The sequence below is a fragment of the Ambystoma mexicanum genome, chromosome 1q (genome assembly GCF_040938575.1).
Source record: "Ambystoma mexicanum isolate Mex_15411 chromosome 1q, UKY_AmexF1_1, whole genome shotgun sequence".
Lineage (NCBI taxonomy): Eukaryota > Metazoa > Chordata > Amphibia > Caudata > Ambystomatidae > Ambystoma > Ambystoma mexicanum.
Window position 1 is genome coordinate 1118328397 of NC_090922.1, and position 23879 is coordinate 1118352275.

Here is a 23879-nt window from a genome sequence, read left to right on the forward strand (position 1 = left end):
TAACTTTGACAATTTGTTCTCCAACATTTTGTTTCATCCCCCTGACGCCTTTGCGCTGTTTCCCCCTCCCGTTCCTTAATCATTTTACAATGATGGACTATAATACTCTGTATTTCCGGCCATCCCTTCACCTCAATATACACAATCTTATCCTGCGCCTTCTGCACCTTCTTCAGCCTCCCGTTATTGTTTGATCCCTCAGCCTCCCCTCTCAGCTCTACACTTCTTCTGCATTTTAAGAATAAATCTAGCTGCATCTTCATCATCACCCATGGTATACTGCATCAAAGACTGTAGATCAGGGCTATCCGGGAAGGCTCTCAGTAGTGCGTCCCATACCATCACCCTTACTACATTAAATGCTGCTCCATCGTGCGCATCGTCCCCCAGAGTTGCTCCTGGGAATCTGGCCTTAACCCACACATCCCCAGCCCGGTCCCAAATTACAGCAACCAACAGGCTCTTAAGATTCCCTATTGCCAGGGGCACACCTGCTTTGTGTTTCAAATTCATAGATCCACTTGATCGCTCCTGCTGTTCCTTAATTAAATTATTCTTATTAATTTGGGGCTAGGGTGCATACTGTGTCCTCACTGCCTCTGTATGTATGAGGGGCATCTGCATCTGTCCCCTACTTCCCACGCCTTTCCTCATGATTCCTCTTCTCTTTACTAATGCTATCTGGCTGTGCCTATTCCTCAACTTGCCCCCTGCCCCCCATAAACCTCCTCTTGGGCTGTATTCTCAGCCGACTCTTCACCCTTCCCTTCTTCTTCGCTCTGATCCTCTGTAAACGTATCAGCATCACCTTCCTTCACATCCTCTCCCAACACCGTATTCTCCTCTCCCAGGATAATCCACCCACCCGGGCTCCTTTCTTTCTCAACACCTACACGTCTTATACCTTCAGTATCCATCTTAAGCAGCACTTCCCCTGACTTCCACTCTCCCGACCATTCTCTCAATGCACTTATAATCCCTCACTGTTTCTGGGGATATCTGTATCCTTTTCATTTCTGTTAATAATCCTGTCATCCTATCCTCAAACTCCCTTGACCTATAACCCACCGGTGTCGGCACTTCTGGTGGGTGAGTATACGGAGGTGGGGAAGCGGTAGCCCATGGTGTTACTGATGGCACAGGAGACCCTACCGCAGCACAAGGGGTCCCTATCGCAGTGGGTACATAGCTTGGATTAGTGTACCCTTCTGCAGGATATCTTGGCAAGGGATATAATCCCCCATCCTCCACTGGTGCCCCTCCTTCTCGTTCTCCCTTTCTGCACTTCCCATCTTCCTATATCTGCGCCTCCACTCCATTCCTCTGATCTTCTGCGTCTTCGAACATATGCCAAAGATCGAGAATCCCTTTTCTCTTCTGTAGCTTCTTCCTCTTATATTTTGGCTAATAAAAATGTGGACATGTGCTCCAAAATACTCTAGTTGTGTGAGCCCTGCCCTGGTCATGTGCAGGGCATTCCTCCCCTCCTGTCTCCGTGACCCACTGTTTACGATATTTCTCCACCCTGTGATGATACAGTGGCAGGGCATTGTATATGTGCTCTATTGGTGTTCCTCCCCTCATGCTAGTTTTGTCTATCTCCTACTGACCCTGCAAAACCCCTCTAATTTGCCACGCACGTTTCTGCTTCCTTATAACATCAAAAACAAGAAAATGAAACCCCACCCTTCTCTCTCACCCTTCCATACGCACACGCACCTCTCCCAAAGATCATCCCACACCGTGATGCACACAATGACTGCCCCTTCTGGGGCCTGTTTTTCACCCAGAAAACACAACCACCATAAATTAAACCAACCCGCTAAACAAACAACCACTACTAGTTCCAGCTTATACGAGACTGCTACTTTTTATTTCCATATATCTCCTTTAAATATTATACTGCCTTGTGGTACCACCTTCCCTCCCCTTCTGAGGAGTGGATCCCTGCCTTATCTTTGCCTTACCTTATAATCCTTTACCTTATAATATTTGACTGAAACACTCCATCCATAATACACATTTTACCAAAAAATAACCCTAATCTCATCCACATCACATCGATGACCTCACTCTTCACGTACTCACACCTTTCACATTTCCCCATGCAACTGTACTCTACTTGTTATTGCTTACAAGAGTCTACTCACATGTGCGTGCTCACCCGTCACGGGGTTCCAACACCGGCCTGCACTCTCCTCGGAGCTGCACCCTGCTTCAAAGAGCAGAGCTGACTTTTTTAAAAATATCTCCTGCTAAACCACTCAAAACACGTTTTCTTTCGGGGACGGTCTCTGTAGGTGGGCATGGCTTCTTCTGGAGAAACGGCCTGGAAGCCTCCATATTTACGGGGGCATTGGAATCACATCGGTGTCACAAATTAAAGGCACGCCGCTGAACGCTCACACCAGATAGAATACAACCCGCTAGGGAAAGTCGATCTTGTAAGGATAACAAGTTTAATCTCACACGCAGATGAGAGCAACAGCAAAGAACTGTGCTGCTAAGAACATTCTGCCGACAAGTAGTACAAGCAGAATCTTATAAAGGGAAACATCATAATAAATGATGCAATACATACAGTAAAAACCCATGCGGCTGATTGGGTGGAACCTCTACATGTACTACGTCTATCCATAAGGGATGGCAGTTTATTGGTCCCAGCCCAGTCCGTCCATCTTCCATCACGTGGGTGCTGCAGGGATCATCTTCTTCTCACGTGGAAGGTCAGAAAACAAATTCATTATACTCCTTCTATGCAGCTTGTTTTATTACTCATACTGTGCACTTGGCAGACCTTAAGACAGACACACAGGAGGTTCTGGGGCACTCTAACCTTCACACACACATTTCACTCACTCCCTCTGCACCATCCGGCTCCAACGTCTCCACCCTCGTTTTGAACTATAATGTATCCCTCCCAGCACCTTGCAATACAAATCACACGATTGTCGCTTCAACGATATGCCCTGTCCATCCTCTTTGAACATTTCAAGACTTGTTACTTTGGCCTTGGTGGTTAAAGGGCAACTGGTGCCATAGAATTCATGGATCTTAGGGTTTAGTCAGTTATATGGGTTATAACTCGTGGTCACCCAGGAATGGGCCATGTCATGCTTTGGTCAGTGTGAAATAACATGCACAGCAGGCGCCAGTGTCTGATCGTGGCCTTGTAGGGCACCTTCCTCTTGGGTGAAAAAAACATCTTTGCAGCATTTTAGAACAATGAATAGACGGTGGGGCTGGTGGGGGTGCAAACTGTCCTCATAGTAGCTGGTGACCTTGTGGATTTGGACCTAGTGCATGCCTTACTTTAAAGCGCCTGGGGGGATGAGGCTGCCCCCTTCCCACCACCGTCATCAGTACAGATATCAATACAAAGCCCCAAACATCTAAAATACATAGTTTTCTCAGACACCAAGCTTCTGAACAAGGATTTCACAGGCCTTCTTTCTCTTTTTTTGATTTTTAGCTTATACAAACCAAAATCATACAATTCAATCAATACTCTCTCTCATTATGAAAAACAAATATGTTAGAAACAAATATTTCACACCTTCACCAAGGGCTCGGAGAAACAACACTTACTTGGGACAACAAAAAGAAAGATGCATGATAGATTCAAGCACATACATTTCGTTTTTATACAGAATTGTGTTTTGGATCAGAAGCCCCAAGAGGGGAGCATTTGGAGTAAAGAGCTCAGAAAAAGGAATAAAAGGACAAGTAGAGCTACACAGAAGGGCCATGTTAAGTAAGTGTCTGCAGAAAGTACTTACACAACACTGTCATACTGCCTCGCCCATCTCCAAAAGAAAGAGCTTGCATATGTCACTGAAATGCACTGTCTTTGCATATGTCTTTGTTCCACTGTTTTTGGTAGAACAGAAAGCCAACCCTCTATTGAGGACGTGTGAAGAGTGAAGGCAATCCGCTTCAGATGTTACAATAGCATAGAATGCAGTGAAAGGCACTGAATTGGATAAGTCCCAACTAAGTGTTTTTTTCTCCGAGCCCTTGGTGAATGTGTGAAATATTTGTTTGTAACATATGTGTTTTTCATAATAGGAGACAGGATTGTTTGAATTGTATGATTTTGGTTTGTAGGAACTGAACATCGAAAAAGAGAAAGAAGGATTGTGAAATCCTTGTTCAGAAAATCTGTGTCTGAGAAAACCTGTTTGCTTTGGGCTTTGTATTGAAATCTGAAGGCCTAATTGAAAAAAATGAGGAGCGTTCCGTGGAGTACGAGTGGATCCTTGATGTAAAGGCCGAAACACAAGTATTGACATGTTTTATGTTGGAAAGACAGTATATTGCGGATGGCAAATATGGTCTGAGAAGGTAGAAACCTAGACTGGTTGCCTTTCAGTTCCAGCCCTGTGGTTTGTCAACGATCAGTCTGGCCAAGTACAATCTGTTAAAAGCATACACTAGATAGAGAATGACCAGTCTTAAATGTTAACTAAAGGGTAGGATAATCCAGATCAGTGTGTTATGGTTCCAGAGTTCGAATACTGTGCCAAAAAACTGGTACAATGTCTTGGTGAAAAAATGGCACTGTAGTACTAACCCCACCACTTAAGCATCTGTTGCAAAATAAATTTGGTTTTGAGTGTTAATTATATTAGGTTTTACACATTATCATCTGTTTGTGGTGTATTCTTCTATCACTATGAACTGTACAAGAGATAGATATGTTTTTATACTTGTTTTTGATATTAAAATAAAAAAGTGTTTGATATATTAAAATTCTGTGTGAAAATTGACGGGCTCAAGCAGTGCTCCAGATAAGATTTTGAGGTGGGAGTATTTTACTCCCTATTTTTAACTTTGAGAGTAAATGTGGTTTCAAGAGTGTAAAATGACTTTTCTTATTTGCAAGAGAGTAAAATGTATCTGACATCAAACCGACTTGTACAAAAACTGTATGGAAATCATAACTATGAGGCAGTTTTCTGCATTGTGACAGAATACACCTTTCATTATTTCTCTAAGGTCTGGCCATTTGGTCTGTCCTGTATATATTTAAATGTTGAAAACCTGACCAATTACATAGTACATATAAAGCAAACATGAATTGTTTGGTAGCAGAGTTATCTTTTGATGTTTAATGAAAGTCCTAATTTCCTGGAGCTATTACTACTTTATGGTTTGCCAATGTTATGCTACAACAGTGCAGCGAGGCAAGGACTCCATGCTAAATTCTATATCTAATCTCATGGTCAAATGGTAATTTATATAACGCTTTTGGCAATGCGCTGTACATAGAACATATTTATCACAATTATCACCAAACCGAAGTCGGTAGTCCTTTACCGAACCTATAACCTACAAATCACACACAGATCGCAGCAACGAGCGCTCATCCGTCTGAGCTATCTTATTGGCTAATATCCTTCAGAGGTCGGTAAACTGATTATCGACTGAGGTATAATAATCACTGTGCCTAGATGTTGGAGGAACCATGTATGAATCCTACATAAAGGTAAATACCCATCTGGACTATCACAGGGACAGGTTTTGCTGAGTTTCTATTTCAATTACAAATGTAACTTTCATTTGTTTGTTTTTGAACAGCGCTTGCACTTCCGGGAGAATCAGGTTTGGGATGTTTTAATTGTAGTCTTGAAGATTTGAGAAGCTAGAACTACTCTGATTGGTGTAATGAAAATCATTCATCCTTGAGCAAAGACTCTACTACCAGTGACCATTTATAATAATGTGCCCCATTAACTGCAAGGTTGAATGGATGTAAACTAGATTGTGCCTACTCATCATTTCACACACTGTTTTTATAATTGGAGTGTAAATTAAATTATAAGTGCAAAAATGATCTGCCTCTGAATGGTTATGCACACAGCACAGCAACTCTGAAAAATACAATTGTGCAATACTCGTTTGCTTTCACTGGGATAAAAGCATAATTTGTTACAAAATATGAATTCTCAATTGCAACTTACTTTTCCATCTTATTCATTATACACTCCTTAAAGTGCTAGGAAAATAAATATGCACAGTGCTTCTGTTTGCTCCATGAGCATCAACACAGCAGAAGCTGAATGGTAATGAACCATTCCTTTCATCACAGTGTGCAGTTTCTTTTTTTGAAAGGCTTCAGAGAAACACATTCAGTTTCAGAGGCTTTTCTCCATGGCTTGCAATTACATCCATGTAGATAAAAATCAAAAGAAGCGTTCTGGTTTCTGCCAAGTTATCTGACCTTTACACTGCCCTCTGCTCGCTCTAAAGTTGTGTGTAAATGGACACAGGAAAATAATAAATGTGTCATATTTACAAGATTTTCATGTGTAAAAAGGCCTAGTACTCATGCTATCTGGAGACCTGGGCTCAAGTAGGCTCCTAACTGTGATGTGAAGTATGAATATGGGGATGAGTGAATGAAGGGTGATTGTACGGAGAAACAAGTGTCTCTATAAGGTGCTGTGTTATGTATGGTAATGATATCCGGTTTAAAAAGAGGAATAGAATCGGACTCCATCTTGTTTATGAGTTATTATGAAAATAAAGTTCTCTCATTCTTCCTCTGGCTGATTCTAATATGTGTTCTAGTCCAAAGAACTTTACATTTACTAGTTTGAAATCATAATCTTCGGAGTTCCAGTGGGTAAAGGGAGGACATCTGATGTCCTTGTTTTTAACGCTCGCAATACTGCTAAAGGATTCTTAATTGAATTTGTCTGGTTGTGCCAGTAAGGTAAACTTGATTACAGGTGCAATAGATTATACATATCCAATATTTGGTCCTACCCTTCATGAAGCTCTTGATTGTATATTAATTCATCTGGCTGATTACAATCTCATACATTTTTTAGATCATAACTGTATATGCTGCAATTTCCACACAATATTTATTGGTTTGCCAAATATTGAGATCTTTATCGTTGGACAGGGTATAGCTATATTTTTGGGAAATTCTGAGTAAGTGATTACTGTGTGTTGTGTATTTGGTGATGAAAGCAACTTTCTCTTAAACAGGTATTTTGATGACCATTCTAGGTATTAATTGACTGCTCCTGGTTCTTGCTTCTGTATATAGGGAATTCCATTATAATAATATACTGTTTGTATCCTCTTGCTTGATTGAAAATGTATTTTTAAAAATTGCGTCCTGCTTTTCATCCTGTGTTTCTTAACTGCAGTACATTTTCATCTTAGGAATTCACTTTTTGTGATATTATTTATGGTATTTCTCTTCTGTCCATTGTCGGCACGTAGTGAATCATGTATATGTGATAGCACACACATTTTGAACATTTTGCAAACTATTACATGGGTACCAATAGTTTTACTGCACACTTTGTGTTATTTTGTGTATTTCATGCAAAAAAAGTTTCTGCAACCATCATTTGTGCTGTTGAACCTTTTACAAATTCAAGCTAAAGAACAATAGTTTTATATTAAAAACCTCATCTATTTACAGTAATGCAGAGCCACAATGGGTGATTGATATATCATCCTTTTAGAACATCTTTTCATATCAAAATCTGAGATACAATACCCTTGGAAAACACATCACAGAACTTTATCAAGCATTTTAAATTAGGGGTGAGATACATAGATGGAATTTGAATCATTTGAGATGACACACCTTGACTTTTGGAGGAATACATACAATTGATAAATAGACATCATTTTTCTGTCAGACTAACATTAACATAAAACAGGCGCAGTATATTATTTTTAAACTAGAGCTTTACATTGTCAACAGCAAGTTAGAAACTAAAATATATAGAAAGTCAACTGAAATGAACTCTGTATTTCTCTTGTGGGCATAACAAGCATCTAGAATCATTATTAACATTCCAAAATGCATATCCTTAAGATTAAGGTTTAACTGTATGTAACCAAAAGAGTATGACAAACAAGTAACAATTCTTAAGCAAAGATTTGTAATGAGAGTATACATGCAATACATAATTGAAAATGCAATCAAGATGCAGAAACGAGATCAATGAGCTATTAATACATAGAATGATCATGCAAACTCCTGCTTCAGAGAAGATTGCTCTTCGTAAAAGCTTCCCCGAAGTGAGCAAGCCCCCATGAAGAACATGCCCTCCCAAACGGACCCTAAACAGCTCTGCTGAACCTGCCTGGATGCGCTCAGTTTAACTCCCAAAATCCCAAGCCTCCCGCAAATAGAGGGACCATTGGTAAATACATCACTTACTCCCATATGTCTAAATTTCAACCTGGAATCACCACACTTCTTCAAGAAAAAAACCAGACCAACCATATCTGTTATCTAGTGCACCTGGACACTCACTCCCCCAGAATGTCACTTTCACAGAACATGGCTTGCATTTATATTTTACTCCTGGTCCTTCACAGTGGTCCCCACCATTGCCCCTTTAATTCTCCCAATTCCATAGCAGGGACGAATTATTATTATTATTATTATTATTATTATAAGCGTAGACCCACTTATGCCTGCAATTGCTGTTTGATAGCCAGATTGTCAGGACTTTAGCTTGTTGAATATTGAGCTCTATTACTTGTCTCATTCTTACCCTCCTTACACCCTATGTCCATCTCCACACAATGGGCAATTTACCCTCCAACACTTCACCTTCCTGAAGCAACAATGTACAAACCCCTGTATAAATATATAAATAAATTAAGTTGGCCAAATACTCTAAGAACTCCTCAAGGTGTTGCTGCCAAAGTCAAATATGCGGGATTCTGTTCAACTCAACCCTCTCAATCAGTCTACAATTGGAGCAATATGAAGCTAATTCCACCACCAACTCCAAATGCTAAAGAAAATCATACAGTTCCTCTATCCCGACCATAAGGTGACACTAGACAATCTCCTGGTTCTCTCAGAAAGGCACTGTTGCAATAACATCTACATAGACTCTCAAAGAATGATCTCTGTAAACTCGAATCTATCCAAACTAGAGCAGTCTACCTTATGTTCGGGCTCAACAAATATAACCACACATCCAAGGCAATGCAGCCTGCTCCCCAGTATCTCTGTCAAGGGCCCATGGCTTTGGAACAAACTCCCACTCAAACTAAGAATGTTTAAATATGACTGTATTATTCAATTCAGTGACTTTTAAAGGAATTTAAGGCTGAGGAAAGAAGGTAGATGAATGGTAGGGCAGGGGAATCAGGGAGTCGGCTCTTTCTTCATTGAGTGCACTACATGCAACTTTGATACTTTGATACATGGTCAGTCTACTTGCATGCATTTGGATTAGAGGATGGTGGGAAACTAAGAATTAAGAACTTACCATAACAGGTAAGTAACTATTCTTGGTTTTTCTTCCTTAGTACCCTCATCCATGGAGAAAGTATTGACAGTTATAAAATGCACTCTTACGTTTTGTTTAACCTGAAAGAATCTTTGGTAACCTGAGTGAGGCATTCTGTGTCTTGATTTAGTGTAAGTCTATTCAAGCATTTGCTTAATGGAATGAAATTCTTGGGTCTCTTTAGAATGCAAAATGTGTTTTGGATACCATGTTATTTATGGCGGGACAATCCACAGGGGCAAATTTATTGGGGTTTCCCCCAGTTGCAAAAACATTGACATTCATCTTGCCAACACTCATGAGAAGCTGTTTGTAGGGTTGATATATAACCTCGTCAAAAAAGTGTAACTTGGTCATGTATTGTTACTAACATCGAGTGCCAATATTTCCAGTAAAAAATACATCTGAAACTTGATTTGGTATTAGCCTTACATAGTTCTATTATATTTCAATCTGTATTTTTATCTCATAGGAGCTGTAATGCACAATAATGCGTTCAATAAACATGCACTTTCAACAGAGGCGTATTGTATGGGACCATATGATGATGAAAGCATTGGGAACAGTGACCATGAGGAACATGTAGGCTCAGTAGGTGTCATACAGAAGGACACCTTTGATGTCCCAGGAAACACAAGTGATGAGGAGCAAGAAGACTTACCCTACGATGGCAACGCAGACAGCATTTTCCAACGATGCATTGATGCCTGGAATTATAGTGATGCTGCTGGTAATACTGAAGAGTTTCTTGACGTAAACAGTTTAGAGATAAGTGAAATGCACGTAAAAGAAAATGCAGCTGAAGACGATCTCATTGAAAAATACTTTGTTACCCAGAAATGTTGTATGACAAGTAATGATAGCGTTCCCTGTACTGGGAGTCCTTCCACCTATTCAGAGAGTGCTCTTCACAGAGAGAAGAGCGTGTCTAATGATGTGTTTCCAACCAGAACTAATCTCATAGAGTTCCCAAATTCAAAGCTCCCAGATGTTCTACTCCGTCACTTTTACGAAGATAGTGAATTAGATTCCAGCCAGTTTATTGATTCTGAAACAATCCCAGAAACTTCATTTGCTGAAAGCAGCGATGAAACGATCATTAGCAAAGCCAGCAATTCCAAAGGCTGTGAGCTTACGAGACAGGAAACAGAACAATTGGAGAGATACTTTTGGAAAAGCCAAAGATCAAGCTTTGAAGATAACGATGATGTGGAAATTATTAGGCTGGAAAAGAATTCCATCCCAGATGAGGCAGATACTTCTGGTGTTGATCTGAACAGCTGCATGCAGGAAAGTTCTGTAAACGAAACAGAGGTTGAAAAGTTTGACAGCCTGTGTGAATTTGAAAGAGCAGAGAAACAAATCCAGTCTGTAGAACATCAGTGTGAAAAAAGAGCTTCTTCACAAGAATTGAAATATGGCCAAGGCCAAGTTCATTATCGCCACCCTGACTTTTCAAAAATTGCTCCAAAAGTTAAAATACCAAAGAAAACTAGTAATGGGAAACCATTACCTTCAATCAGAAGAGCAACATCCTCTCCTAACCTCTGTGGTAAATCGTCCATTGTCAAAGATGTGTTAGAGGCCATGCCATCATTTGGAGCTGCAGACAGAAAGCGACTAGAACAAGAGCTTGCTTTTGAAATGGTAAGCGAAGACTTTTATTCCATTTCTATGCAATTTATTTTCTTTATCAGAGATACCTTTCTCCCTCTTCTGTTCTGATAATTAATTAAAGTGATCTTGTGGATTCAGTTCTGACCTCCAGAGTTAAAGAGGATTCTGGCTGCTTTGGGAAGCTAGTGCATCTCCCTTAGGATGGGCGAAACAATTAGTTTCATAGCACTCAATAGAAATCAATGTTCCTTCTTTTACTGTTCCTTACACACACAGTAAAATGCAATGAGAATGAATTAAACAAACATAAAAGAATGTTACATTCTTTATTTAGTTGAGCATACAGTGTTAAACTTAATTGAGCATGTCTTCAATTTACTTCAGTTTATATGCTTACCTAGAGTGAGGAGGATATTCCAACACAAATAGTACCCCAGTCGTGTGCCTACAAGGCCTCTCGATTGTACAAAGGCACTTTTTTTTTGTGTCAATTCTGATAGATCTCATTGTGGCAGCATCATTTAAGAAGCACAATTGTGTACTTGTCAAGTGTAAAATGAGGTATCATTAGTCTCTGTCTGCAGTTAATTGTATTTGCAAGGTATTGTCTCCCATGACCTCTGTGAATATTGACTCCAAGGTGAAATCCCGGTGCAAGGCCTGCGTGTTTGGGTGAAGGGCTAATTGAGTTAAATCAGTAGGGGTAAGTGAAAGTGAAGGGTAAATGACGATGGGGGACTTTAGCACCCTCCCTCATTAAAAGAAGACAATGGGCCTCATTACGAGTTTGGAGGTAGCCATGCCGTTTTTAGCGGCATGGCTATCCCCATCTCGGGTCCGGGGTCCCTAAAAATGGGATTTACCGGGCCATTATGACATTTGCGGGCCCGGCAAATCCCATTTTCGGGACCCGGTACGTCCCCATTCCCATATGAGCCCCCAGGGGGCTCAATGGGAATGGGGAGGATGCTAACAACGGACCCGTTAATGACAGGTCTGTTGTTAGAATCCAGGTCTGCTCATGGGTGACAGTATGCACGTCTGGCCAGACCAGACGTGCATACCACCACCCGCGAGCAAACTCATAATGTGGCAGCCCGGTATGAACGGTGCCGGTACCTTTCCGGCACCCTTCATAACGCGGCCGCCAGGGACATAATGAGGCCCAATGTGTAATATGCAGGGACATCAATTCACCAAAATGCCAGGTATAGCGCAGGTGACATCATGTCCTGATCTTATCATAGGCAGTGACGGCACATGTTCTTTCACCCCAATGACATCACAGGAAGTGATCTCACCTAACCTTTGACGCTGATTACCTTGCATAAATGAGTATCAAAAATGAGAAAAAAACTATAGTAAATGTACAGTTAATACAATAACAGACAGTTCCAAAGCAGACAAAAGACTACTTTAATTGCCAACCACATATTAAGTAGGGTACTGCCTCAGACCACATTTCCACTCATCCTGTATTTAGTTTTAAGCAACCTCCAGTGATTTCTACATTGTAGTCCATCCTTATCAGAAACAGTTGTCTGTATTTAACAAAGCTAATTCATTCTTTTATCGATATATATATTTGGGAAAGTTTGTTGGTATGTTCGGGGTTGGGTCCAGCCGCATAACAGTTGGTGGGCTGAAATATTGGTCCAAGGTCGGCATATCAGTCTAGGGTCTACTGGTGATAGTGAAATTTGACCAACCCCACCCATTCACCCTGCAGAGGGCAGTGTCTGGCCCTGTGTTATAAGTATGGGCGATTTTGGGAGATTGACGATTTTGCGGTTGTTGGCTCCTGCTCCACAACAGTTGGTGGGCTGAAGTCTGGGCCCGAGGTCGGCATACTAGTCTGGGATGTACTGGGGATAGTGAAACCTGACCAACCCCACACATTTGCCCTGCGCAGGGCGGGGTCTGGCCCTGTTCTATCAGTATAGGCGTTGGCTCCAACCCTGTAACAGTTAGTAGGCTGAAATTGTGGCCCAAGGTCAGCATACCAGTCTGTGGTGTACTGGAGATAGTGAAATTTCACCAACCCCACCCATTCATCCTGCACAGGGCTGGAGCAGAGTCTGTCCCTGTGCTATCAGTATAGGCGATTTCGACAGAGGGCCGATTTTGCGATTTTTCAAGAATTTGAAGTTATGACACAATATAAGATACACAAGGCTATATCAGACCCCCAAGTGCAAACGCGGGCAACACCGGGTGGTACGCTATTTTTCTATATAGCCCTTGGTAACATAATTTACCTTTTATAATGTTCTCACTACCAAATTGTACTGTTCTCCGCCTTAATAGTCGTTGGTTTATTAACATCAAAAGGATGAAAGCCTGAATCGTACCTGTTACTATTAAAACCTTTGATAGGCTTTAGGATGAAAAGTTACTCACAGGAAGCAATTGATCCACCAAGACTTCACTCTCCCTACAAAAATCAAGGCGATTTATAAAATGTACAAATGTACTGAGAGATAAATGCTTTGTAGTTTTTGCAAATAAGTGTCACACCTGAGATATGAAAAGTCACACATTTATGGGAACTACAGACAAGCAAATACTACAGAAACGCTTAAAGTATACAGACAAATACAATTAAGGATTTTTTATGCCAGTAAATGAGACATGCATTCCTGCTATGCATGTGTTTTTTGCAATTCCTATTCCAGTAGATGTTTCTCACATTCCTTCCTAGCAATAGTTTCTTATCATTTTAAAATCAAGGAACACAATTTAAGTGGTAAGGGTGTCTATGTATGTCCTGAATTCCCATTAGGAATAATTGTAGGCTCCGCCCACTCCAGCAGTATCAAATCCATAATGAGTTATATCAGGACAATTGGTGTTTCATCAAACAAAATAGGTTGGGATGAAACCAATCCGTTTTAATGCTTCAAGGGAATGGGCCAGGGGCTACTGGCAATACTGGTGTGACCAGGAGTGGCAGATCCAGTTCTATGGCTGCCCAGGGCATCGCTTGGCTTAGCAGTCTCTACCCCAAGCAACCCCTAATTGATGTCTCTGGGAATTCATTTGTTGTGACTGATTGCAGAAAATAGTGTATGCAAAAAGCTCAGTTAAAAAACCAAGCTAGTCAGTCGCTCTCCAACTGTTCCCCTCAGTGTTACTGGAGATTAAATTCATTCAGCTAAAAAAATCACAGTGTTCCATATCGTGTTCCAAGTCATTCACAATGAACACATCGGAAACCTCCAATTGGTCAAACTTCATATATTTCTTATATTTGTTCCATAATAACTTCTTATGTGAACAGAGGTCAGCATGCCATCATCACATTAATTAGAATTTTTATGCCAATGCATTTCGGGGAGACAAATTCTCCTTCTTCAGGGCGAACCTGGATGTTCAAGATTCACATAGTTAATTCACAGCACTTGTTTAAAAACAACCATTCAATCACAAATGTAAATACTGTAAAAAATGAACACATACCATTATTCCACGTATTGTAGCAACTGCCAAAAATTTAGAAAGAAAGGAGACAAAAATGACCAACATAGAGTCAATGGCATGGTCCTGCGCATAACATATCTCGTTTTAGACAAAATACATATGTTTAGTATTCATATTACCTTAATGTAGTCTTCAAATATACACCTTGACCTCTGTCAAGGTTGCACACCGGTACCTGGCGCAGGAGTGGATGTACCAACTACCCCCACACTGGTCTTGATACCTGCAAGACGTAGCTTACGCAGGCCTTCGCGACCAGGGCAGGGAAAGAGGGTTAGGGTCTCGTTGATTGGATAGGTTGGGGGTTGTAGGAAAACCGGGAAAAGGAATAGGGCGAGGTTATGGGTAGGTAGGGGGAGATTGGGTGAGGCTCAACTGCTGCACACCTTCATCATCATCTTCATAACACACCAAATGGTAATTCCTGCGGTGCCTACAGGCTGGGCCAAACACTACGCTTTCTGAATTATGAATCACATAAACAAACAATTAAGCCCTTTGGGCAGTACAATTGGCAGTGGGAAACCACTGTCACGGTTAGTCTAGCATGCAACACTTAGCTTGGGTCCATTGTCTGGTCCAACTGCACGGTCCTTGATAAGCTGTCAGTCTGTGCTGTGTCTCAGAGGCGGTGTAGGCTGGTCACGTCTTCCGCTACAAAGAAAGAATATGTGTTATTCTTGGTCACACATACACACGGTCATTCACTCCATGCCGCATTCATACTTTCTTCCCAGGCTTAATGATGCGGCTCCCCACGGACCATGCTGTTCGCCGTACTTGTCTTCTAGCAAAACAAGTCGTCAGTATAAATGCCAGCGCGACCTTCGCCGCGCGTGGCTTGCGGCGCGGGTATTCTCTGTTTTACAATGCCAATGTTGCGTTCCTCATATATGCATGACACGCGCTGCAAAACACTTTTTGTTCATCCCAGAATTTATGTCAATAACTTGCTCGCGATCCCCAGGACTAGTACTTATCTCGTATGCCGGCGCAGGGGCGAACGATATGGACTGGGAGACTATGCCCCCTGCGTTTCCCAAAACTCCCTCTACGGGCTTTTTCAGGACTGGGTGTTGCGCGGCTTCGATCCCCTGGGTATGCGTCCCAAACTTATCTGAGAAATGGCGAGGGGCCGGAATCACAATCAGGCGGGGCGGGGCCCCTCGCACGAGTTTTCCTGCAGAGCTCGGTGTCTCACGTCCTTCTCCTCGGCGATCTCGAGCACAAGCCCCGTGCTGATGTTTTCGCGCATGCGCGTTGGGGCGTACCACGCCCGGTCCGATCCCTGATTGGTTGTCTGTGCGCGAGGCATGCTGGGTAGTGTAGTCCCGATGTACTTGCAGTGCCTGCAGCCTACAGGGAGAACAAAGCAGTCTTCTGTATGGCAGCACCCTTCCCCATCCTACCTGAACACTACACACATCCATAACACGTGGCCCATAGAGCAGGGCACATACCAGCTTCTTCACTTTAGGTTTCGCTGCATGCTTTTTGCGTGCCACCCCAGATCTGCCCCTGACATCACTCCCCCCCCACGGAAGGCCGGTGGAGGCCGGGGTTTATCTGGGAAGTTGCGATGGAAAGTGCGCAGCAGTCTTGGGGCATGTATATGAGCGGGTGGCTCCCAGGAGCGATCTTCAGGCCCATACCCGACCCAATCTACCAAATACAAAACCCGTCCTGCCCTATCCTGTTTAGAGTTTAGGATTGCTTGGACCTCATATTCGGGTTCTCCTTGTACTAAGATGGGTGGTGGTTTCTGGGTTTTGATGGTCTTGGGGGCTGGCTTCAATAATGAGGTATGGAACGTTGGATGTATTCTCATTTGAGGGGGCAATTTCAAACGCACGGCTACTGGATTGATTATTCGTTCTATAGGGAATGGGCCCAGATATCGTGGTTGTAATTTACGTGGTCCATGCAAAGTTATATTTCGAGTGGAGAGCCAAACCATGTCTCCCACTTGATATTGAGGGCAGGCTCGACGATGTTTGTCGGCATATTTCTTGTAGATGGTCTTGGATTGTACAAGATTATCCTGCGCCTCTTTCCACACTTGTTCCATGCACTTCCTCCGTCCTGTTATGGTTGGAAGGGTCGGCTCGGAATCTGCCAACGCAACAGGGAGTACCCTGGGATGGTAGCCATAAAGGCAGTAAAAGGGTGATTGCTTTGTGGAAGTATGGTTTGCGTTGTTATACGCTAGCTCCGCCAACCACACATGTTGCAGCCAAGTTGCTTCCCGACTGGCAATAAAACAGCGCAGGTACTGTTCTAGCCCCTGATTGACTCTCTCTGTTTGGCCGTCTGTTTCCGGATGATAGCCCAATGTCAAGCCCACATCGATTCCTATGATTTTACAGAATTCACGCCAGAAGCGGGAGGTGTATTGTGGTCCCCTATCCGTTATTATGTGGGAGGGCAGTCCATGGAGGCGTACTATATGCTGAAGAAATAGCTCTGCGACTTGACCTGCGGTTGGTATTCCCATACAAGGGATAAAGTGTGCCATTTTGGAAAACGTATCAACAACCACCAATATGGAGGTAAACCCCTGGACTGCAGGTAGATCTACTATGAGATCCATAGTGATGGAGCGCCAGGGTGCAGAAGGTGTTGGTAATGGGCACAACAACCATGCTAGTTTACTGTGGTCGGATTTATTACGTGCACACGTACCGCAGTCACTCACACACTGTTGTACGTCTCGCCGCCAAGTAGGCCACCAGAAATACCGTGATACCAGTTCTTGGGTCTTTGTCCTACCTGGGTGGCCCGCTAGAGGTGAATCGTGGCACCAAACATGGCTTTTTTCTGGAGTTTGGTAGTGGGTAAGAAGAGTTGCTGGCCGTGATACGGGAGCCCAGCAACTAACTGATGTTGCGGGTCTTCTGCACACCACTTGTGCAAATCCTGCATGCATAATTCTTGCTGAATCGTCTCAAATAGTCCAGTCGTAGCACCAACAATCCGTGCCAGTGGAACTATGGTCTGTGGAACACTCTCTGTCTTACTGACAGGATCAGGATACCGTGACAAAATGTCGGCCTTTAGGTTATTAGTGCCCAGCCTATATGTGATTACAAAATCAAATTCCGCAAAGAACAGGGCCCAACGCAATTGCCGCGGGCTCAAGTTCTTAGCAGTCCGGATAAATTGCAAGTTCCGGTGATCTGTTATTACAGTCACTGTGTGCCGAGCCCCCATCAGATAATGCCGCCACTCATCAAAGGCGGCTTTGATGGCAAGTAATTCACGGTCCGCAATGGTGTAGTTTGCCTCAGCTGGTAGCAGTTTTCGCGAATAATAGGCCACTGGATGGAGTAGGCCTGATTCTGGATTCCTTTGAGGCAATATGGCCCCTAGTGCATAGCTGGAGGCGTCGGTCTCCACTATAAATGGTTGGGCTAGGTCAGGGTGCCTCAGGACAGGTACGTTAGTAAAAGCGCTCTTAAGTAGTTGGAAACCTTGTTCAGTGGCTTGATCCCACACAAAGGTACATCCTTTACGTAGTAATTTGGTGATTGGTGTCACTAATTCCGAAAAGTTTTTTACAAAGCGCCGATAGAAGTTGGCAAATCCCAGGAAGGATTGTACCTCCTTCACGTTAGTAGGGGATGGCCAACTTAGTATCGCTTGCACCTTTTTCTGGTCCATTTGTACCGCGGTGGGTGTCAGGAAATACCCCAAAAATTCAAAGGTGATACGATGAAACTCGCACTTCTCTAGCTTAGCATAGAGTTGATGTTCCCGCAATTTAGATAATACAGCGTGAACGTGCTGGACGTGTTCCTGAGGACTACGAGAGTATATTAAAATGTCATCTATATAGACAACTGCACAGATGTCCAGATACTCTCGGAGGACTTCATCCAAAAAGTGTTGGAAGGCTGCGGGTGCATTACAGAGGCCGAATGGCATAACCTGGTATTCATACAATCCGAATTTTGTACGGAAGGCGGTTTTCCATTCGTCCCCCTCATGCACCCGCACTAGATGGTAAGCGCCTCTAAGGTCCAACTTAGTGTAGATGACCGCATCTCGTACTTGGTCTAACAGAACAGGTATGAGAGGAAGGGGGTAACGGTTTTTGATGGTAATTCGGTTTACCCCGCAGTAATCGATACAGGTCCGGAGCTCCCCGGACTTCTTGGGAACGAAGAATAAGGGGGAAGAGACTGGCGAGTTGGAATGGCGAATAAAACCACTCTGCAAGTTTGTAGCAATATACTCGCGAAGATGTTCATTTTCTGCCTCTGTCAGCGCATAGATACGACTGCATGGGAGAACAGCTCCCGGTTCGAGATCTATTCTGCAGTCGAATGATCTATGCGGAGGCAGAGTCTCTGCAGCCTTTTTATTGAACACATCCGCAAAGTCGGAGTATTCTTTGGGTAGATCTGTAACACATGTCTTGGCCGGCTGGTCCTCTACGGTACCAATGGTACACGAAGCTATGAGGGGTTATGGTCTACAATGTGTTTGGCAATAAGTGGAGTTCAATGCGACCCGACCAGTAACCCACTGAATATCTGGATCATGTTTACGTAACCAGGGTAGTCCAAGAATAATCCCGAACTGTGGGGCGGCAATCACGTCAACGATGATCTCTTCCCAATGTGATTCCCCACATTGTAGGGTCAATTTCTGGGTACAATGAGTAATAGGACCTGAACTGAGAGGGGTGCCATCAACCGCCTGAACTGGCTCTGGTGTTACCTTCGGGTGAACGGAGATCCCTAATGCTACAACACACTTGGTATCAATAAAATTTCCCGTTGCTCCCGAATCCACCAGCATGGATACCAACCTCTGGTGTCCTGAATAGCTCAATTGACCCGATATCTTAGTATGGGGAGCATAATTACGATTGTCCGTGACTGGGGCCCTAATCTCCGGAAAGCTCGGTCAGGTGACCCCCACTACCGCCGAGCGGAGGCGTTTCCCTGACTCTTAGGCTTCGTGGGGCACTCCCGCACGAAATGCCCGGCTAAACCACAATAAAGGCAAACACCTTCTTTCCTCCGTCGCTCCTTCTCTTCCTTAGATAAGGGTCCACGGACGGAACCGATTTGCATGGGTTCGTCCTCACCAGACCTTTCTACCGGCCCACGAGGTCCACGAGACTGGTCTAACCGGACCATCGGGCGAGGTTCACCTTTTCTTTTATCGCCCCGTCTCTCAGCCTGGCGATGATCCAAACGTAAGGCAAGATCGATCATGTCGGAGCATTCCACCGGCTGTGGATCAACTTGGGCAATTAGATCTTTCAGATCGTCCCGCAGACCTTGATAGAATAGAGATATCCGCTTGTCGGCAGGCCACTCAGCTTCCGCTACCAAGCGGTTGAAGTGTGTAACGTATGTCACAAGTTCCTTGTTTCCCTGCATGAGCGTCAAAAGCTCTCTATCCTTATACAGGGTGGCTGCCCGTCGATTGAATACCTTCTCAAACTCACCCAGAAACCTATCCCAGTCATAGAGTAGTGGGTCGTCCTTATGCACCAATGGATTGGCCCATGCAGCGGCATCCCCCGTGAGATAAGAAATGATGAAGGCCGTCCTAGACTGGGTGGACCGGAAGGCTGTGGGTTTAGTAAGAAACTGGAGGCGACACTGAGTGATAAAAGTAGTAAACTTCTGAGGGTCCCCAGCATAACGCTCTGGGGGTGCCAGAGGAATTGTGGGTTCTGGTGACACTTGCACTTGGACGGGGACCGGGGCCGAACCAGGTAAGGGAGAGGTCTGCGCTGCCAGACTTCGGACTTGAACCGATAAGGTAGCGTATTCCTGTCGAGATGCTGCCAATTCGTTTTGCAGATCCTGCAGGACTTTAGCAATCTCCTCCATATTGCGAGAAATGGGGCAGGGTATCAAACCCACTCAGGCTCCGTAATTATTTGTGGGCTTGTGCTTCTGTCAAGGTTGCACACCGGTACCTGGCGCAGGAGTGGATGTACCAACTACCCCCACACTGGTCTTGATACCTGCAAGACGTAGCTTACGCAGGCCTTCACGACCAGGGCAGGGAAAGAGGGTTAGGTTGGGGGTTGTAGGAAAACCGGGAAAAGGAATAGGGCGAGGTTATAGGTAGGTAGGGGGAGATTGGGTGAGGCTCAACTGCTGCACACCTTCATCATCATCTTCATAACACACCGAATGGTAATTCCTGCGGTGCCTACAGGCTGGGCCAGACACTACGCTTTCTGAATTATGAATCACATAAACAAACAATTAAGCCCTTTGGGCAGTACAATTGGCAGTGGGCAACCACTGTCACATTTAGTCTAGCATGCAACACTTAGCTTGGGTCCATTGTCCGGTCCAACTGCACGGTTCTTGATAAGCTGTCAGTCTGTGCTGTGTCTCAGAGGCGGTGTAGGCTGGTCACGTCTTCCGCTACAAAGAAAGAATATGTGTTATTCTTGGTCACACATACACACGGTCATTCACTCCATGCCGCATTCATACTTTCTTCCCAGGCTTAATGACGCGGCTCCCCACGGACTATGCCCCCTGCGCTTCCCAAAACTCCCTCTACGGGCTTTTTCAGGACTGGGTGTTGCGCGGATTCGATCCCCTGGGTATGCGTCCCAAACTTATCTGAGAAATGGCGAGGGGCCGGAATCTCAATCAGGCGGGGCGGGGCCCCTCGCACGAGTTTTCCTGCGGAGCTCGGTGTCTCACGTCCTTCTCCTCGGCGATCTCGAGCACAAGCCCCGTGCCGATGTTTTCGCGCATGCACGTTGGGGCGTACCACGCCCGGTCCGATCCCTGATTGGTTGTCTGTGCGCGAGGCATGCTGGGTAGTGTAGTCCCGATGTACTTGCAGTGCCTGCAGCCTATAGGGAGGACAAAGCAGCCTCCTGTATGGCAGCACCCTTCCCCATCCTACCTGAACACTACACACATCCATAACACGTGGCCCATAGTGCAGGGCACATACCAGCTTCTTCACTTTAGGTTTTGCTGCATGCTTTTTGCGTGCCACCCCAGGTCTGCCGCTGACAACCACAATGCTTTCCAATTGCACTGGAAAATTTAAAATGGCATCTCTTTGAATTCCCTTTGACAATTCTGATTGCAGAAATTAGACATAGTTAATTAATCAATGTTGATTTTTTTACTGCGAATTTGGAATGATTTTAGCTTTCATATGAACTTTGATTTGAGATGAAACTGACACGATGACTAGGAAACACTTTAAAGTAATAGCATGCCATAGTTGCCATGGAAATCCATGGAGCTGCAAGTTATATGTGGAATGTTGGGCAGAAGCAAATTTCACTTTCAAAGACTAGTTGACTGCATTCATGTTACAAGTACATCCATGAATATAATGTAGCAATAAACTTCTGCATTTCAAAAACCATCAATAATTTCAAAATGATATTTCAACTTTTTTCAGGAGTTTCCTGACTCTGACCCATTTGGTGCAAATCTTGGTATTTCACCGGGAGCAATGGACGCACGTCTCCAAGGTAACTCAGCCAATGTCTTTAATAACATATTGTTCACGCAGAGCTGTCACAGGGTTTGCTGAGGCCTGGTGTAAAAAGGAAAATGATGAGGTCCCCTTACTGGGCCAGTGGCAGCACTGACAGGAGACGTGAGAATGCTTCTTTGGGTTTATGGGTGGAGGAACAATCCTCATTGTCTGACTTCTCATGAATTTGTTTTGCAATGCACTCACCAAAGCCAAAACTAGTGGCTTTGGTAATGCTTGTTCAGTTTCTATATATAGGTTTCCTTAAAGTGGTCGCTGTTTCATAAACTCCCAATTTCAATACTTAAGTTGGACCGAGCCACAGCGAGAGAAGGCTGTTTGCCTGGATCACACAAGTTTGGTAACTTTGGGAGTCCAGCTCTCCTGCTTCCATATTACACTCCTGTACCTACACATGTGCTTATAGCAGGTTGACAAAAATATGAATTGTTATATCAAGCAAACTTACCAACATACATAGTTATTTTGCATTGGGTAGAAGTGATTAACATAATTTTGAGTGTTTAACCTCGGTACAAAATTAAACATATCTTTCAGAGACCCAAGCCCCAGGATTCTCACCTACTACCAAACATTGTAGTTCATCATTTGTTTAACTCTTCTGTGAAAAACGAGGGCTTCTAAGTGAACCTGACATTATTTAAGAAGGTTTAGAAATATGTTAGGCAAAACAAGCATCAATCATTTTTAGAGGAGGAATTAGCACGACAGAGAATTCCACAGACAATTTAGTAAAAAAGGAGGACGGGAGACTTCAGGCCTGCTCTGTAGATTGGGGCAAGTGGGTGCTTACAGCGACTTCAGGGTTGCTCTGTTATGGACTAGGGCTAGTGGGGGATTTATGGTTCGAAATAAGGGGCTCTGTCCCAGCTAGCCACAGCCCACTTAAAGCCCTTACATCATCAAGAGAAAAATCCTGGAGGGGGACCGAGAGTCTTTGTGGCTTTCATTGACCTGGCTCAAGCTTTTGGCCAGGTCAATCGAGAAAGGCTATGGGACAAACTAACATTGTGGCAATGTCCGTCTGCAATTTTACAGCTTATCCGCGCACTTCATGACAGCACCAAAATGAGGGTGCGCCTGAATCAACAGGGCTGGTTATCCGAAGGAATACCAATCGTTGAGAGGGGTTAAACAAGGGGGCCCTGTGGCGCCAGCGCTTTTCCTCGCATACATGGGTGACTTTAAAGACGCATAAGATCATCTCCGCCCACAATGGGCCTGATTAAAACTACTCGACTTTTGTATGCGGATGACATGATACTAATTGACCATACACCAATTGGCCTTCAGCGCCAGCTTGACAACTTGGCTTGTTACATATGCTCTAATAATTTAGAGATCAATATAGGGAAGACCAAGATCATGCTTTTGGAAAAATCCCAAAAGAAAAAAGAAAAGCTCAAATGGTTCATAGAAGACACTCAAATAGAAAAGGTCAATACATTCAAGTATCTGGGGCGACGCTTGACTCCTCTAAATCAAACAAGGCTATGCAAAAAGCTCCTCAAGAAAAAACAAGGAAGCTCACTGCGCAAGCCAGAGCGATGGATACAAAATGGGGTCGTTTTTCCTTAGTGCCAGCAATCAACGTTTACAGAGCGAAGGTGGTGCCATCCATTTCATACGGGGTAGAAGCCATACCATAAATGCCGAAAAAAAATGGCTTCAACTCGAAGGGTATTTCTGGAGGTCGGTGTTACACTTGCCAAAATCATCTTCTATGGTACTAATCAGACGTGAACTAAGCCTGCTTTCTCTTCAAGCCATAATTGAATGGAACAGCATGATGTTGTATAGGAAAACCCTGCTGGATAACCGCCCTTGTATTCTCAACGTGATAAGACTGGAAACAACAGGAGAACGGTGCAGTATGCTTAAAGAATGGGAACAAAATTGTAAAAAGAAGTGGAGGGAAATTCAAATCTATGAAGAAGAGCTGATCCAAAATCCCACAAAGGTAAAAAACAAAATGGATGAATTAGATTG

The 23879-nt window shown here is 43.7% G+C and overlaps 1 protein-coding gene across 1 annotated transcript in view; it reads left to right on the forward strand.

The window, feature by feature from the left end:
• The window catches only part of AKNAD1 (AKNA domain containing 1), an 869453-nt gene that overhangs the window by 97961 nt on the left and 747613 nt on the right, over window positions 1-23879 (forward strand). Inside the window, exons 2-3 of the mRNA XM_069641860.1 lie at window positions 9757-10931; window positions 21792-21864. Coding sequence (XP_069497961.1) covers window positions 9765-10931; window positions 21792-21864 — 1240 coding nt within the window. The 5' untranslated portion in view covers window positions 9757-9764. The remainder of the gene's footprint in view (window positions 1-9756; window positions 10932-21791; window positions 21865-23879) is intronic.